At 37.4% G+C, this 17,038-nt stretch overlaps 1 protein-coding gene across 1 annotated transcript; it reads right to left on the bottom strand.

Moving 5' to 3' along the window:
• Positions 1-1,960: 1,960 nt before the first annotated feature.
• paqr5b (progestin and adipoQ receptor family member Vb) lies at positions 1,961-13,349 on the bottom strand. The gene is made up of 8 exons (XM_059353489.1): positions 13,296-13,349; positions 11,250-11,377; positions 7,474-7,679; positions 6,706-6,832; positions 6,317-6,361; positions 4,027-4,123; positions 3,364-3,508; positions 1,961-2,241 (listed from the first exon to the last, which is right to left on the bottom strand). The coding sequence occupies exons 1-8, from the start codon at positions 13,347-13,349 to the stop codon at positions 1,961-1,963; spliced, it is 1,083 nt and encodes a 360-aa protein (XP_059209472.1).
• Between the last annotated feature and the right edge of the window lie 3,689 nt (positions 13,350-17,038).

Raw genomic sequence — 17,038 nt, 5'->3', positions numbered from 1 at the left:
CACAGGCAGGCTTGGTAAATAGTTTATTTGAAAAATAATAATAAATAACATTTTACATAAATACTTTCAGTTTTGCATCGAAGGCACAATGTGTCAAGTCTCTCGGGGCTACAGAGACAGAAACAGCCATCATATGAGGGAAATAATCTCAGAAAACATTTACTCTGTATTACATATCTCACATTATCAGTAACTAAACTTTGAATCCTTTGAGTTGATACTTTGCCGGGAGCTTAAACTCAAGAGCAAAACATTTTCTTCCCTTGTCATAACTGTCTCTTTTGTCTTTGCATGTTTGATGTGAGTGACAATCGAACAGGCTGGGTGCAAGCACAAGAATAACACAGGACAAGCACTATAAATATGAGAGGCACAGGGTCTGAATGCAAAAATACAATTTTAAATTGACAGTGAAATAAGAATTGTATAATAAATATAGTTTTGGTTCCCTGCAGCTGACAGTCTCTTCATACCCCACCTATTTTATACAGTCTATGTACCCCACGTGTGTGGAAGTCAGAGAAACATATACAGCTCTGCCTCATAATGTAGCTATAATGCTCCATTTGTAGCTTTCGGAATGAAACAGTTTCCAAAGAAATATTTAGATTTAATATATATAATGGTAATAAACATTTTGTTAAATTTCCATTTTATGCTTGTGCAACTTACGCCCTTATTTTCAGTTTACCCACACACAAAAATAACATTAGAAATCACAGTGACGTGTGAACGCTGAACGCCACGATGAGTTTAGTGCCAAAGTTAAACATTAAGTCAGCTCCTCGTAGCTCAGGAGTGTTCTTTAAAATATGAACACTGTTTTTCAAAAGTTTGGAATCAGTTGTTAGAATATAATTTTTCTTCTTTCCTTTGATAACGGCTATTTTAATAAAGATAAAAACTGTATAATTCAGACACCAAATGTATTATTTACACTTTAAATACACAGTTGCCCATAAAGTTGGAATACATTTATTTTCATACACAATCCTCTGTTAATTATGGTTTAATTTTCATTGTGATATGTTTGGAAGATATTGATTAATAAAGTTTCCTGAGGATATACACTTTATCTGTCAAGAATAAATCGTCACAATCATTTCATGGAAAGAGGAAAAAAAAAAATTGTTCCAACTTTATGGGCAACCGTTTAGTTTGGGCCCCAAAAGAAAAAGTATTATAGTGGTACATATATATTTGTTTTTTCAGTACAAAAATGTCCGTGACTCTTGATAAGTTTCTTTGGGCCCTCTTTATCTACTTCTACTTCTACTATCTAGAGGTTAGATTGTTCAGGTTTCAACATGTATTTATCAGTCTATCATACGTTCAGCTGATATTACCTGATCCAACTCCAATAGTGCTAACCCATTGACTAACCTTCTATTTGTATTGTGAAGTTTGATGAGCTTTCCTAAAGCAACACGCCTGATAATTCTATCTTCTTATAATTGTGCACTTGACACTGAAACAGGAACCTGTTTCTCTTTAATTCTAAACAGATTTTGATGATTAGCTGCAGTTTCTTTTACCAATGACTGCTGTTCAACTGTTACTCAGTGACGTCTTTATCTCTTTTTCCCCTTTTCAGTTGTCAGTCTGGTTGAACTGTTGTTCTCCATGTACAAACCAGACCCTTCTTACAAGACACTACACTTTCTGCAACCAAAAAGCATGAAAGACCATTCATAAATATAGTGGGGTCATTTTCCTATTGACTTTCATAGAAACCTGTTTCTTTTTGCACCCAGTGGAGTCGCCCCCTGCTGGCCATTACAAACAGTGCAGGTTTAAGGTACTGAAGACCACGAGGTTGCTGCCTCGACTGTACACAGTGAAGCTATTTTTGGCTTCCAAACTTTTGAACAGCAGTGTGTATCACCCATAGTGCACCTTTTTCACATTGCTGTATGTCTTGTGACCAGCTGGAATGGTTCAGCTGTTAAAAAGCAGCAGTTTAGCAGCAGGGGCCGAGCTTGGCTGAGGTTTTCTTTGGAGCTTTATCATGTTTCTTTTCTTGGCAGACTGGAGCAGAGAGCAGAGGTAGACTGAAAAGGATGATGATTATCAGATTCACCACCACACAAAGCAGCACTGCTCCCACTGAGTTGGCAGAAGTGATGGGCATGGAGTGTTCACGGAGCCAGGGGCGGCGGGTCACCATGTCCTGTTCAATGGCCTTCATCTGGAAGTGTGTGCCGAGGATGCCGCACACATGGAAGAGTTGATGGCTGTGACCTGCAGAGGGAGCAGTCGAGTCGTGTTTGAGCAACATGTCAGTACAGTTAAAACAGGAGAATTAAATTCAAACACTCTCGCTCACGCGAATGAGTCACATAGTGAACTGATTTCAACAGAATGAAAAGATGTGGAGGTGGTTATACATTAGCTTTGTTCCGCAGTGTTTAACACAAATCAGAATACATTTAATGTGTTAATGTGCAGCCAGCATTTCACAAGAAACAGAATAAGAATGTATTTATAGTGCTCAATGATCTGAAAGGATACATAACAAAAATGCATTCACAAGTTGACTTTTTTATTATCGAGAACGATTTATTTGCTTTTGTTTCAAAGAATGCATTTTTTTATGTAAGTATATTGATATCATCATATTTCAGTCATTTTTGACTCTCCCATTCTTTCACAAATGGTCTTGAGAACTTTATTTTTGCATGTAATGAGGGTTTAAGTTTGTGCTGAGTTGCCTGCGATATTTTAGTCTCTCTCAAATGTGCTCTTCTGAATCTTGTGCTTTGCTCTGCTCCAACATTGCATAATGTATCACGTCCGTGTGTTTAATATTTGACAATTGAGTTGTTAGATTTACGTAACTTGTTGTCTGTAAAGTCATTTGAGACATAAATTGATGTAAATGACAAAAAAATGTAATTGTACTTATTACCGAATTTCTCATAACCATTATTGCAACATAACTGACTACATTTACATTTTTAACCTTTTTTGGCTGTGGAAAAAAGAAGTAAACACAAAACAGACATACATCATCTTTTAAAATGCTATGACTTAAAAACAGTTGCTTTTTCACAAATGCAGCAGTATGAAGTAACATTTATTTAAATTGCATTCTCCTTAAAGTTCTGTTTTACTTTTAAGTGACTCTCAAGGGAAATATCTGGCTCTTCAGGTGTTACATGCTGCACTATGTTCACCAGCTAATCGTTAACTCTCATGTGGTTTTGAGTAGGGAGTGTACAGTGGGTTTTAGAGTTTTTCTTTTTTTTTCTGTGATGATTGGGTGAAACTTTTATTTGTATTGTGGTTGGTACACTTGACATTCAAACCAATGCTTAACATGCAAACAACAATAATAAAAGCTACTCCTCAGCTCAGTCTTACCTATGTAGTCAAAGCTGCCAGGTGCCAGCCGCTCAGGTAAATGTGTAGCAAACAGGAAGCCAGTGAGGAACGCCAAGGCGATGTGGTTGATGTGGAGGATGTTGGTTTCATTGTCTGTGCAGCCCTCTCCTTCACACAGAAACACCTGGGAATTAAAACGCAGAACAGGTTATTACCTTAATATTTCTTCAAGTTTCTTCATTTCTTTATTAAGTATCTGTTAGTGGAGCTACTGGGTGACCTGCAACATAAGACTGTTCGAGTTTAAATGGTGAATGTGTGAAATGTAACTTTTTCACTGTAAAAGAACCAAATTTACATCATATGTCATCTCATAACTTGTTGGAATTTACAATGTGCATTAAAAAAATGCCCAACTTTGGATTATTATTACTTTAAATCCTATCACATCTGTGAAAACCCCTGTCATGAACACAAAGCAATGTATATTAAAGTTTACACATAGTGCACTAAAGCCCTGAAATATTGTATGAATTTCTTGTTTAATTACTTAATATTTAGCAGAAAAGCCCTTCCGGTTAAATATTTGTGTTGTAAAATGATGTCCAATATGTTTAAAGTAATCTGTGACACTTTGGAGACACATGTCTTCAGATGTTTGTTGTATGAAGGCACGTGCGAAAAGTGCATACGTGACCGCACCCTGTAGAACAGAGGAATGTTGTCAAACAGGTAAGGGTAGGCAAAGGCAACAACACGGAGGTATTTGCTGAACTTTGGGCTCTGGCTCTCAGGGAATCTGAAATAAAAAAAGAAAATGTGTTATTTTAATAACAACAAACATTAAATTGAAAATAAATTTCAAAAGTACATGTGCATAGTAATCCATGTTTGTACAGTTACTGCATACTTCTCAGCTGAAGAAACAGTGAACAGGTTGGAATTTCAGCATAATATAGAAATATGTTAATTGCTTTTGAAACTGAAATCTAAGAGCATGAAATACATAAATTCCTTAAAGCTGGGGTAGGCAGTTTTTTTTTTGTTGCATAATTGGGCAAAATTCCATAATACCCTTTCAGCATATTGTAATTCAAGTGAAACTACTAGACTTCTGAAGCTCTTCTTGGTGCTGTTTTCAGGTTTTAGAAAAGCTAGCCCATGATGGGGGTCTTTGTCTAATCAGAAAGAGGGCGTTAGCTGTTCTACAAATGCAGATGTGTGAGAAAGGCCCTTCAGGCAGTGAAAACCTCCGTGGCGGAATAAGAAAATACCGTTCCAGCATTGGCAACAACTTCCTTCACTTCATGTCAAGAAAAAGGAAATGTTGCCAACAGATTACCTCTTTGAAGGCATTAGCTGCAGCTGGCAGCCTCTGGCTACAGTTAGCAGGAAGCTAAATTATTAGCAACATTTTCTCTCCATCTGTAGCTCAGTTGGTAGCCTACATGTCGAAGTATCGTTGGGCAAGATACTGAACACCAAATGGCTACCGATACTTCGTTCATCGGTTTGTGAATTAATTCCCAATGGTGGCAGGTGGCACCAGTGTGCCCTGTAAGCCTCGGCCACCAGCATGAATGTGTGTGTGAACGGGTGAATGCATGCAGTCTGTAGTGTAAAGCACTTTGGATAAGCGCTATATAAGTGCAGTCCATTTACCATTTATGCATCTGTGTTCATTAATTGGTTTGAGGGCGCCCTCTCTTGGAGGTAACTTATAAATGCCTGGCTGCTTTGCTATGGTGTCGGTCTATAAGATCTGTATGTCCACTATGTGAACATAACGTGATTTATGGAAATGTTAATGAAACGTAATGAGCTGCTTGTTTTACCTGTTAAGCGCCAACATTTTTAAATAATGGCATAAGACAGTCTCAGTAGTAGCTAGCTAGCCTTGATGCTAATGTAATCTGTCCTTTTGTAGTGTGGTGGATGTGAGCTGCCTGAGGGCCAATTGTGCATATGTCAATGTGGGGAGCTAACACTGCAAAACACTGAAGTTGGAAGTCGATAATTAAAAGCCTGTGTTCCTGAGTTATCCAAAAGTGTCCTAGTGCATCTGCTCGGGAAAACCCACACACTAGCTGTTTGTATGCAATGTCTTTGAGCTTCACAAGCATCTACCGAGGAGGTTCATCATTTACCACCGCATTATTAGTGAAGTGAAAGGAAGTATGAATTGTCTTACTCATTTTTGATCATATAAATTATGTACATTGCTCAAAATTGTGTAAACAGGTGCTGAGCGTTAATCATAGGCAATAGCATAAAGTTGTTGAATTTGTGTGCATTGCTTGTGCTGTGGAAAAGGTATTACATTTTCTCTTAAAAAAGTCGTAAAAAAAACATTAAATTTGATTTCTAAATAGATGAAAACTATTCAGTATGTCACATATTCCCAAGTTCTGAGTAGGATGAATTGCAGCATTACATCGAGGGGAGAGCTGCAGGACGAGGGCTGTAGTTACACATTCTGGCATTATTTTCACTTTTCTAGAAAACTGTCTAACTCAGCTTTAATAAATACATTTGCATTTTATTCAGTGTTGTTACACATGCAACATGACAAGTTTTCTGAGCAGTACATAGATAGTACAGAACTTTTAAAGTGATCATGGGCATATTGTGTAAAACCAGAACACTTGAGCCATCAAGACTTTCTTAAAGTCAGTGAGTCAGATGTTTCACAACACGTTATGCTGCTCTGACCGGCCCGGCTGAAACTACACTTAGACTAAATCACTGTTTAGGGCTGGTCCCTAAAGTCATGCTCGGGTCACACCCATTGCATTAAACAAAGAGTTGCTCAATTCTTGAAAAGTCAACAATGTCAGTGGGATAAAGTCCATCTGATTATAGTAATCACACAATTGATGAAACTACATTTATCTAGGCCTATTGCAACCATTTGACGATTAACAATAGATAGAACATTGAGAAGACAAAGATGACAGGAGAAGCAGAGTTCAAGCAAATTCTTTGTCTTTACCTCTTCACGATGTCATGATTATATTGCAGAAATGGTAATCCAAGCCTTAGCAGATGGTAGAGATGAGTGAAATAATAATAGATTAGGTAAAGCAAGCACACGTTAATCTAGTACATGAAGAGAGAACACTGAAACTATTTATACTCCAAACTTTAGCTTTATCATTTTCATTTCATTGGTGCATTGAATAATTTATTAATAATTCAGATTCTGTAGCATGCACCCCACAGTGATCAGGCAGGATTTATCTCACACATTTATTCACAAATATTTGCCACCAGAGAAATAAACTAGAGTACATTTACTCTATGAATTTATTTCTATGAACTTTAACATGCTAAACATGTTAAAGTTTTTATTTGCTGTGTGAAATGAAGTGCTCACCCTACCTGGAGTAGCAGGAAATGCCGGTGCAGATGATGGCGTTGAACACAGCGATGGGGACGTACCACTGGTGGAAGAAGCCATTCACCCACTTGTCCGGGAAAACGTAAGCTGAATAGGTGATCGCTGAACCTGCAGCACGGACACAATCAACAGTGCAAAAAATGTAACTTTTACCACTTTTATATCAGGAAAACATATCTATAAATTTCAGTTTGAGGGATTTATAACTTATTTATTTATATTTTTATATTTTGTTCACCAATATTTACATATAGGTGGAGAACATTAAAGCTTCACAAAGCCAAATCCAATTTACCTACTGTAGAGGTGAGGACTCAATTCAGGCTGCAGTCAGAAATTGGATGATTTTAGACTTCATCTCAAAGACTTGGTTAAAAAAAGGAGAAGAATTGCAACTCGTTTGGGACTTTAACACAGATTATTTAATGTGGACTTGAGCCTCTTGACTCAAAAAAGCCATGCTATTTGCTATGAAAGTGCAACATCAGCACTACTTACTTATTTATTTAAAAAATAACTATGTTGTTAAAATGACATCTCATGGTGAACAACAGACTATTATACTTGTTTCAGATTTTAAACTCAAAGTGTAGGATTTGGGACTTGACAGTTGAATTCAGGCTCAAGACCTGAGTGAAAAGAGTTGAGACTTGCAAAACAATGACTTGGCCCCACCTCTGAGTTACTGAAAGACATTTAGTAACAGCATTGTGTGCATTAAACAGAGCCACCGATGGGCTGACACTCACCCAGGCTGTAGAGACTGAGGGCGCCGTAGTCAAAGAAGAAGCAGATGTGACGTGCCCGAGCTGACATGCTGCTGAAGGTGTGAGCGCAGCTCGATGCCAGCGGATAAATGCAGCAGGAGAGCAGGAAGACCACCAGAGGCCAGAGGAAGGAGTCCTGCCATGCTGTCTGCATCAGCACCACCGTCACCAGTTTCCACAGGAAGTACCTGCCGGGAGAAAACGACCACATTCAGCTGGTTAGATTGGAACAGATGCAGCAGTACTGATTTTTTCTTGTTTTTAGTCACACACCTGTTATGACGCCAATTGACATCACACATAATACATAAAGGAGAAGCAATAAGTGTCTAAACTGACATATGAAAGGAAAAACTCATAGAAGTATAAAGAAATACAACAAAGGAGGATTGTTCCATACATGAGGAGGAGCCACTCGATGGTTTCAAGAGTATAAAACTGATTATCAACACCACCGAACACCTATGAGAGATTTCAGAGCTTTATGTTGTAGTTTTTTCTAAAGTGAGGGTCTTATCTTATAACTTTAGTGAAGTGAATAGGAAAGTTTGTCTCTACAATGATAACATCCTTACACTGGGTGGGTAGAGAAGCAAAACATTGTCCAGTGGGCCAATTGCTACTATATAAGTAGCATGAAGTCATTAAGAAGTGTGTACTCAAAGTAACATAAGAAGCATGAAAAATGACTAATCGACTAAAGAGATCTTGGTTAACATAATGTATTAGTCCACTGATGGCCTGAGAAAGGGGAAGCTCTAATACCTCCCTTTTAATATTTCATGCACAGACATGAGAGTGGTGTCCATCTCCTCATTTCAGCAAGAAAGCAAACAAGTGTTTTTTTTTCCTATTATTGAACCAACAATTAATGAGCAAAACTACAAAACAACTGTAAACTGCTCGTGTAATGTCCAATTAAATTCTCTAGCAGACTTCAACAGATTGCCAACACACATACACATACATACACACATTGTTAATAAGCCACGTTCATGACATTTCAAAGACTGAGCTTGTCCTGTCAGTGCCTGTCAATGTATTAGAGCCAACATGTCTAATTGGGTAACATTCAATTAAATCCAGCATTTGTCAGCAACTGTCAGTTACACAACCGCTAACATTGAAGGGCTCGGTCTTATGAGGAGGCTGGAGCTTGCCGTTTCCTCGTCTCAGTGCATCTCATTAACAAATCAACATTATTTGTGTTTTTCCCCGTCACTGAGCAGTTACACTAATAGAGGCAACTCACATGAAGGCCTGAAGCACAGATCTGCTCATTAGCTGCTTGCCTCGAGGTCGCCGCCGACCCCCGAGACACAAAAAAACACCCGTGTGGCCTGAACATATGCTCCACACACTCAAACACACACACACACACACACACACACACACACACACACACTTTCTCCCTCGACTCTGCAGTCAAAGCAACTGACATCTCAGCAGGGAGGAAGTGCAGCGTGGGTCGTGGGAGCAGTACCCTCTGTAGTGGCTTCAAATCATGACAGCTACTCACATAAATACACACACATGCAGAGTGCAAAATGAAATAATTGCATCAGTAATTACTTGGATAAATATATCTTCATGCAGGGATGCACTTTCAGTTGGAGAGGAGACAAACGTTGCTGTTAGTGTTGAGATGTGCAGATTATCCTCATTCTTTCACTTCCTATCAGTCTGACCCTTTAGCTGATCTGTTTGCACCTACAGGTGTTGCATCTTTAATCTCTCAGTATGCTTTATAGAAAACTGAAAGAAATAAGACCGTAAGCTGCAAAGTCTTCTTGTGTTTAATACATTTTAGTGCCAGATACTTGTGTCAACTTGCAAATCTCTCAAACAAACATGTCATCACATGGACACTGACTCTTTCTACGTTTTAAGGTAGACAGACAGATAAAAAATATAAAATATAAAAAAAGTGTTGTTGTTTTTTTATATTTTCAATAGCTGTTGGGTTGGATACAATAGGTTGTTTGCCAAATGACTCTGGAAACAACATATATGTGCGTTCTATTTAAAATTTGCAAAGAAAGTACATTATGTAGTTACATTCCAACTTTGTCTCTCTTCATAATACATCACCTGACTTCCTCCTTTGCTGCCTCACAATAAACCAAAATATGTGCTCAGTGCTGTCACTATATCTGAAACACATGTATGGGAACAGGCATATCCAGTTAGTAAAAACAAGTCTCTCTGGAGATGTCTAAACTAATATGATGGGATCAACATTCATGCATCATATATCAAACAGTTCAAGGTGACATATTTACAGCTGAGTAATAAATGTATGAATAAACTGTATAAATGCAGCTGCGCTATGAGAGTCCTGTTGCATATGAAGTATAAGACCGTTGACAGAGAGGCTCTGCAGGAGGTCTATATGGTTGCTGGGATGTACGACTTCAAAACAAACCTGTCTGTTTGTGCAATCCTGTCCTGTACTTAGGTGCATATACATGTCACATGTAGACTGCAGCAGTGTTTCCAAAACTTTTTTTCTGGGGCCCGAAGTTTAAAAAAATCACAAACCAGCACCACCCAATTGACAATAGGGCTTGTATCTATCAAATTGTGAAAAAAGCAAATGTGTCCATAAATAACTGTTCCTGACAATTTCACCTTCTATTATCTTGAATAGTTAAACCAGCCAATTCAAAGAGTTATGCATCTGATAAATCAGAACTTATTGAATACATTACATGTTAAATACTTATAAATCAATATATATATTTAGGTAGAGCTAGCAGGCACTTGTTTTTGTCAAGTACAGTTATTACCAAAATAATACCACCATTCAGTAAAAACATGCTATTTTGAATTAAAAAAAGGAAAGAAAATCAGAACGTAGCCTAGTGTTCAAATGCATCTATTGTTATCAAACAGTCATCAAACCTCATTATATCTCATTCAGATTTACCTCACATCTTGCTCATGTGATAGGCTTCCTTTTTAGTGTTTCACTAAGGAAGAAATTCTACAAACTTGTTCAGCGACCCATATAAAATCTCCAGTTTTTGGGACACACTGGTCTACAGTATCCACAGCAGCTTTATCACTGTAAAGTCCACTGCTCTCCTGGCATCTATTAAACTCCTTGAAGACTGAATTTATGGTGATAAATATACACTGGGACATATTCACTGACAGACACTATGAATACTAAGCAGACCGATACTGTAACTCTGGACACGAGCAGTAAAAATTAATGGTAGTCTTTAGTCGGTAATGTGCCAGAACTGATATAATAAATCCTCTGTCATTGTGTAGAAGAAGGTATGAGGACTTCAGAAAATGTCAGTGTGTGAAACCACATTCTGGATCATTATCTGACCTACACGCTCTACAAGCTGTGCAGGATTTCTTAGAAAATTAAGTAGGACTTAGAATTAAAGAATGCCTCACGCCTGTTAAGAAAACAAAAAACACTGCTTTGCTCCAGAGAGAATTTGGAAAATGTTGTGTTTGGTAAGCAGAAATCCAAAATCACTGAAGAAATACGACATCTACTGTAGGAAGCTGAATTGTTGTGGATAAGGTGACAATTCTCTTCCTCTCTGACTGAAAAAGACTGTTAGTTGCTGAGCTGTGACCTCTTGTACAAATAAGGCCTCCAGAACATTCGCAAACAAAAGTATCTGAAACTGCCTTCAGGTGTGTCACATGCTGTTAGTCCACAAACACGCGACAGGTAGCAAAACATGTTAATGAGTACTAACACGGACTAAAACAAAATTGTTCAGCTGTACCATGTGGGCAGAAAGTGTGTCCAGATGTTGAGCGTCTCATTGGTCAGCTGGAAGAGGCTCAGGACGCAGTCGGTGGCGGAGCTGCGAGGGTGCCGGTAGCCGGAGATGATGCTGTCCTCGTGGAAAACCTGGAGAAAGAAAAGTGTTGTTTAGTCTGCAGCCAGTCTGACAACTTTGTGAAATGTGTTTTTCTCTTTTTGCTCTGGAGGCAGAAGAAGTCTGTCAACAAACAACTAAATGCATCAAGTGTTGCATGTTTAAGAGCGAGGTTCAGGATCCCCACAAGCTGTCCAAAGATACAGTTGATTGATTACAATAAAGATATACTTTTTTGTCACAAGTACTTTATTCTGTCATTTCAATTTTTTATTTTTTTTCCAATGACGTCATATCATTATTTCCCATTTCTGTTCTTACCGAGTGCTTTTTTAGAAATACCAATGTGTGGGGACTCCAGTCAAAGCACAAATTGTATCCTATACAGTTTAATAGGAAATATAATAATATAATAATATAACAACAATAACAATAATAATAATAATAAGAATAATAATAATAATAATAATTATTGTTATTATTATTATTATTATACTTTTTTTTCAGGATACTAAAAGACACTTTCAAATTAGAAAGCACAAAAAACAACAACAACAAAAACAACTGTTTAAAAGCCCAGTGAGAAAACAGAGAAATAACACAAAATAAATAAAAATAAATTTAAAAACATTCTGAATAAGTGAATTTTTGTGAGTTTTTTGAAGGTGGGCAGGTCAGTATATGGTCCGATGTGGATAAAATGCTTGTATGTTTATCACAAATACTATAATTTGGAATGAGACGGAGACAGTTTTCCTTGTATTCTATTTTTGTTTTACATACCAACATGCAAATGCAAAGCTGTGACTTTCCTTAAATAATAAAGAGTTATTTTTTTCTTCAGATGACATTGATTACATTACTACTAATGTTTTGAAAAGAAATACATCAACATTTTGTTATGATGGCTGTTTCTTACAGGGGTTTATTCTTGGGGTCCCCATCAGTCGGTAGCCCTCGTCTGTTATGTTGTAGGATGAGAGTTAAAGGTATAAACAGCGGTGGAAATTAACTAAATACATTTACTCAAGTACAGAACTAAAATATAATTAAATTACTTAATTGAATATAAAGGTATCTGTTCTTCAGTTGAATATTTTCATTTCTGCCACTTTATACTTCTACTTTTCAATTCGGAGGTACATTGTGTACTTTTTACTCCGAGATTCAGATTAATATTGCAAAATATAATCAACAAATAAATGATGATGTAAAATCATGGATAAAGACTTTATTGATCCTTTGGTGGAACTCACAAACTACCCAGAAGTATATACAATTATTAAAATGATCTCCACCTTTATCCACGGCAACATTAATACATCAATATTTACAATTCAAAATTATATTATTATTAATATTATTATTATCATTATCATTATCATTATCATTATCATTATTATTATCATTATTATTATTATTATTATTATTATTATTATTATTATAAATTGGCCATTTTGCAGAATTAGTACATGTACTTTTGGTACTTTAAGTATATTTGATACTGATACTTTTCTCATTTTACTTAAGTAAAAGATCCACCTGATCGAGGTGTTTCTTGTGATCTTTTTTTCTGTTCTTGTTGTAAAATAGTGTTTGTTTCACAAGGAGTTACAAGCTTAACAGATTAGCAACAGCACTTCTTTACATTACCTAACAGATGGATTATGTTTTTGTCAGAAGAAACTCAAATATTTGTGCAGCCCTTTCACACAAACAAGCGCTTATGTTTTTCAGTCTCTGCACTCACAGCTAAAACTGAGTTATTAACAATGTTAAGCAGGACTCTGTGAGCAAAATTAATACACTTAAAAAAAACAAAAACGTTTGACCTAGTTTTCTTATTATTGTATTTTGTTTTTTTTAATGAACCTCCTAACCGAGTCCATCTCACTCTGACTGTCTGACAGCTGAAAACATCCAGAAGAGATAAAGTGAAGACAAACTTACTTTGGGCACCTGATTGATGGTGAAGACTCGTGGTAACTTGATGAGGCTGAGCATGACTGCTGCTGCTGTCAGGGGGGAGAGCTGAACTGTGGCCGCCGGCTGGGTGCGACTCTGTCTTTATAAGGTTTGTGTTGCCATGCTGCCCTCAAGGTCTCTTCATCTCCTCCCTCTTCAAACCCAGCGAGAATATCCAGTGTACCTGTGCAGCCACACCTCCTCCCCCTCCCCCTCCCCCTCCTCCTCCTGCTGCTGCTGCTGCTGCTGTCTCTCTGGTGGTGGAGGGTGTGTGCACACAGGTGTGTGCACACACACACAAAGGCATGTAAACGCATAGACACACACAAGTGCTGCAGAGTTCACTGGAAGGAAGACGAGTTTTTCAAGATTAGACTAAAATCACAGCCTTGGCTGTGTCTCTTAACATTCACATAAAAGGATTGTTGCTGTTTCCAAAACAAACTTCTTTTTGTGATTGCATAATCCTCTCACAAATACGTGACAGTCGTGACAGTAGAGAGCCAGTAAAGCAGGTCTTTAAGAAAAATCTTGATTCAGCTGTGATTGACCTTAATGATCTGCAACTGAGGCTGATATCTTTAGGCTTTTTTTTCTGCCAAGTTTTTCTGAAAGTTTCCAAAAGTGCAGCAGATGAGGAGCTTGAACTCAACAGGTGCTATGAGAGTTTCAGCCAGTCCAGATAAGGTCTGACATCATGAATGAAGGGTGTGAATCGCTGTGGCAGAAAAGTCAACAGAGTTCCTTTCATGCCACTTTCTTGCTCCTCTCCTGGTTGAACTGGCATGTAACCATCTGCCCTCACGGGCTGACGGCTGGCTGTCACGCCCAGCAGAGGCGGCCGAGCCCGTCCACAGCTCCCTGTTATCTTGTTTAAACTCTGAAGCAATGAAAGCAAACATGTCTCGCTGCCACCGCAGAATTAGGAAGTGGAAAAGCAGGAGATGTTGTTTGTGGTTTGTTCATGTTCCAAGAAAAAAGAAAACCAATTAGATTTATTATTTTGTTGTGACATATTTGTACTTTGGTATCACATGACATAGAAAAGCTCTTTTGTCTTGAGCTCAGTAATCTGTAACAGAGTGGAAGCTTTTTAAAGTTTAAACACAAAGATGAGTTAATGCTTTATCTCAAAGGCTTGATGGAAAACCCAAATTATTCCGAAATGTCTAATCCTCAGTATCAAGTCCATTCAAATGATTTCAGACCAGGTCTGTTTACACTGCAGAAAGTTAAATATCTTAAATCAGAAAAGATATGGGGATGGGTTTTAAGTTTTGTATGTCTTAATGAAGACAATGTTATTATGATTTACTAAATTATAAGCACAGTTTCCTACATAATGACAAAAAAAAGTTTAATATTTTCTTTGTATCCAGAAAAAAGACGCCTTTGGTTTACTGAAGCCCACAATAATCTCCTTGGTCGTCTTGGTGTTGATGGTGAGGCTGTTGTCACCAGGTGCTGGACCTCTTCCCTCTCTGTAGTCCGACTCATCGTTGTTGGTTGTGAGGCAAATCACCGCTGTGTCGTCTGCGAACGCGATGATGGTGTTGGAACCATATGTGGGTGTGCAGTCATGGGTGAAGAGGGAGTAGAGGAGAGGGCTCAAGTCTAACTAGGGTTTATAGAGAACGGTCCGATAAAGAGTAAATGTCCATTGTTGATGCCAGAGGTCAGAGGAGAAAGGCCAGACTGTTTCAAGATGATAAAAAAGGCAACAGTAACTCTAATAACCACTCGTTACAACCAATGTATGCAGAAGACCATCTCTGAACACACAACACATCCAACCTTGAAGGAGATGACCACACTGCCACTTTATTAGGTACACCTTGCTAGCTAATAAAGTGGCCGATTAGTGTATTTTAAGACTTCTGGTGGTGAGACATCTTGACTTATTTAAAGAAACCTTTTCAAGTAAAAATCACTCGCTGCACCTGCAACCAAATTTACTTTTTTAAGGTAAAATCATGCTAATATCTTAAGTGTTTAGACTTGATTTTTGCAGTGTAAAGTTTAACATTTTGTCATAATGTCCCTTTAAACTTAAAAGATGTCAGCTCTAAATTTAAACGTAATCTCCAAACTATGAGCCGCTCTTTCATCAAAACCACTTTCAGTGATCCAGCATGTTGTGTTGTTTGCTGTAATCACAACAGCACAGTGTGTTGAACTAATACATTAACTGCAGCACCTTGGGATCTCATTCAGCTTCGTCTCTCAGAGGAGCAGAGCTGCAGTCAGAACAACACCACAGTGTCGCAGCAAAACAGCAGATCACGTCTGACTGCCAGACAGTTTGGTTTGGCTCCGAGTCCATTAGTTAATATGTAAGTCATTAAGAATTTAAATGGTGACTGTATAAACAAAGTCGGAGGGTTAGGACCCAAGAGAGTCAGAGGATAGAAAACAAGGTCAAGTGACAGCAAACAACGTAATTCATAAGAGTAGTGTATGGTTAAAAAACATGCCATGCTGAGAGGGAGGAACAGATTAACATAACCTGTTTGTTTCAAAGTCATGTTAAATGTGGAATTTTATTTTATTTGTTTTTAAATTTTGGTAGAATGAGTTTTTTGAGATTACCTGCAAATAATATCACAAAATAATCTTTACAGGGTTATAGAAATAATTACCAATAAGTGGTAAAAAGTAAAAACATCCCTTTTGAAAACATAAAAAATACATACCATATACATACAATAAATATATATTTACAAGAACAATCTGATCTTGATTGATCCGTGTGTAATTTTACAGTAATTAACTGGAAGCAAAGTACTGTATTTTCTTTCTTTTTTTTACTCACTGTATTTTGCGAAATACTCGCATATACATTTGCAGTATATTATTGTATACTTGTAAATTTACAACACAATACTGTTCAAAGTTTTGTCAGAAAATTGCAGAATATTTACAGGACATTGTAAAACGTTTCAGTGTAAATTTATGATAAAATCCTGTAAATAATGGCAATTTTCTTAATGAGCTTCAGTCATATATTTTTTCTCCCAGTTTTCATTGCAATATAAAGTATCGTACTGTATGACATCAATACAGTAAAATACTATGTAGATTTTTACTAGAAATCTACATCTAAGGTTTGCAGTGTAAAGGAGGCTTAACGATGATGACAGATTAAAGCAAAAACTAAATTGAATTGGGAAATTAAATAAATGCAGATGTTTCCATACTGGACAGGATGGCGTCACTGTAAGCTTCAATGAAAATGACTTGAATGCAACACAAGGGAATGAACTTTAGAGGAATAATGATACAATGATAGTTTTTCCTTTCATTTCTCACCATCTGTATAAATAAAACTGACTACAATCTATCCAGTGCATTTGTGATGCCTGTACTGTCCCGTCTCTCCACACGGTGTCAGTGTTTCCAAACAGAAGCTGCACAGGTGTGGGCGTGAACAGGTACTGCGGCTGATTATGAAGATGTATGAGGAGAATGAAAGGCTTTTGTTCATGCAGGTTATTTTTAGCCTGAACTGAAGGTTTTCTTTAAAGGAGCTCAGTGTCCTCAAACGATGTCCTTAGATTTTATAGTCTGCCCTTTTTTTGTGTGTTTCCGTGTTATTAATTCATTTATCACTCAGTGACCTTGGACTACAAAGCTAATGTTTTCAGAGACATCAGAGGGAATTTAAGTGCATCACTGCAGGGACAGAAAGGTCTTGAAGCTGCGTGCTTCTTTTATTGACTGTTAATGAG

This window comes from Centropristis striata, chromosome 2, assembly GCF_030273125.1.
Source record: "Centropristis striata isolate RG_2023a ecotype Rhode Island chromosome 2, C.striata_1.0, whole genome shotgun sequence".
Lineage (NCBI taxonomy): Eukaryota > Metazoa > Chordata > Actinopteri > Perciformes > Serranidae > Centropristis > Centropristis striata.
The sequence above is the reverse complement of the archived record's forward strand: the minus strand, read 5'-3'. Positions and strand labels throughout refer to the sequence as shown.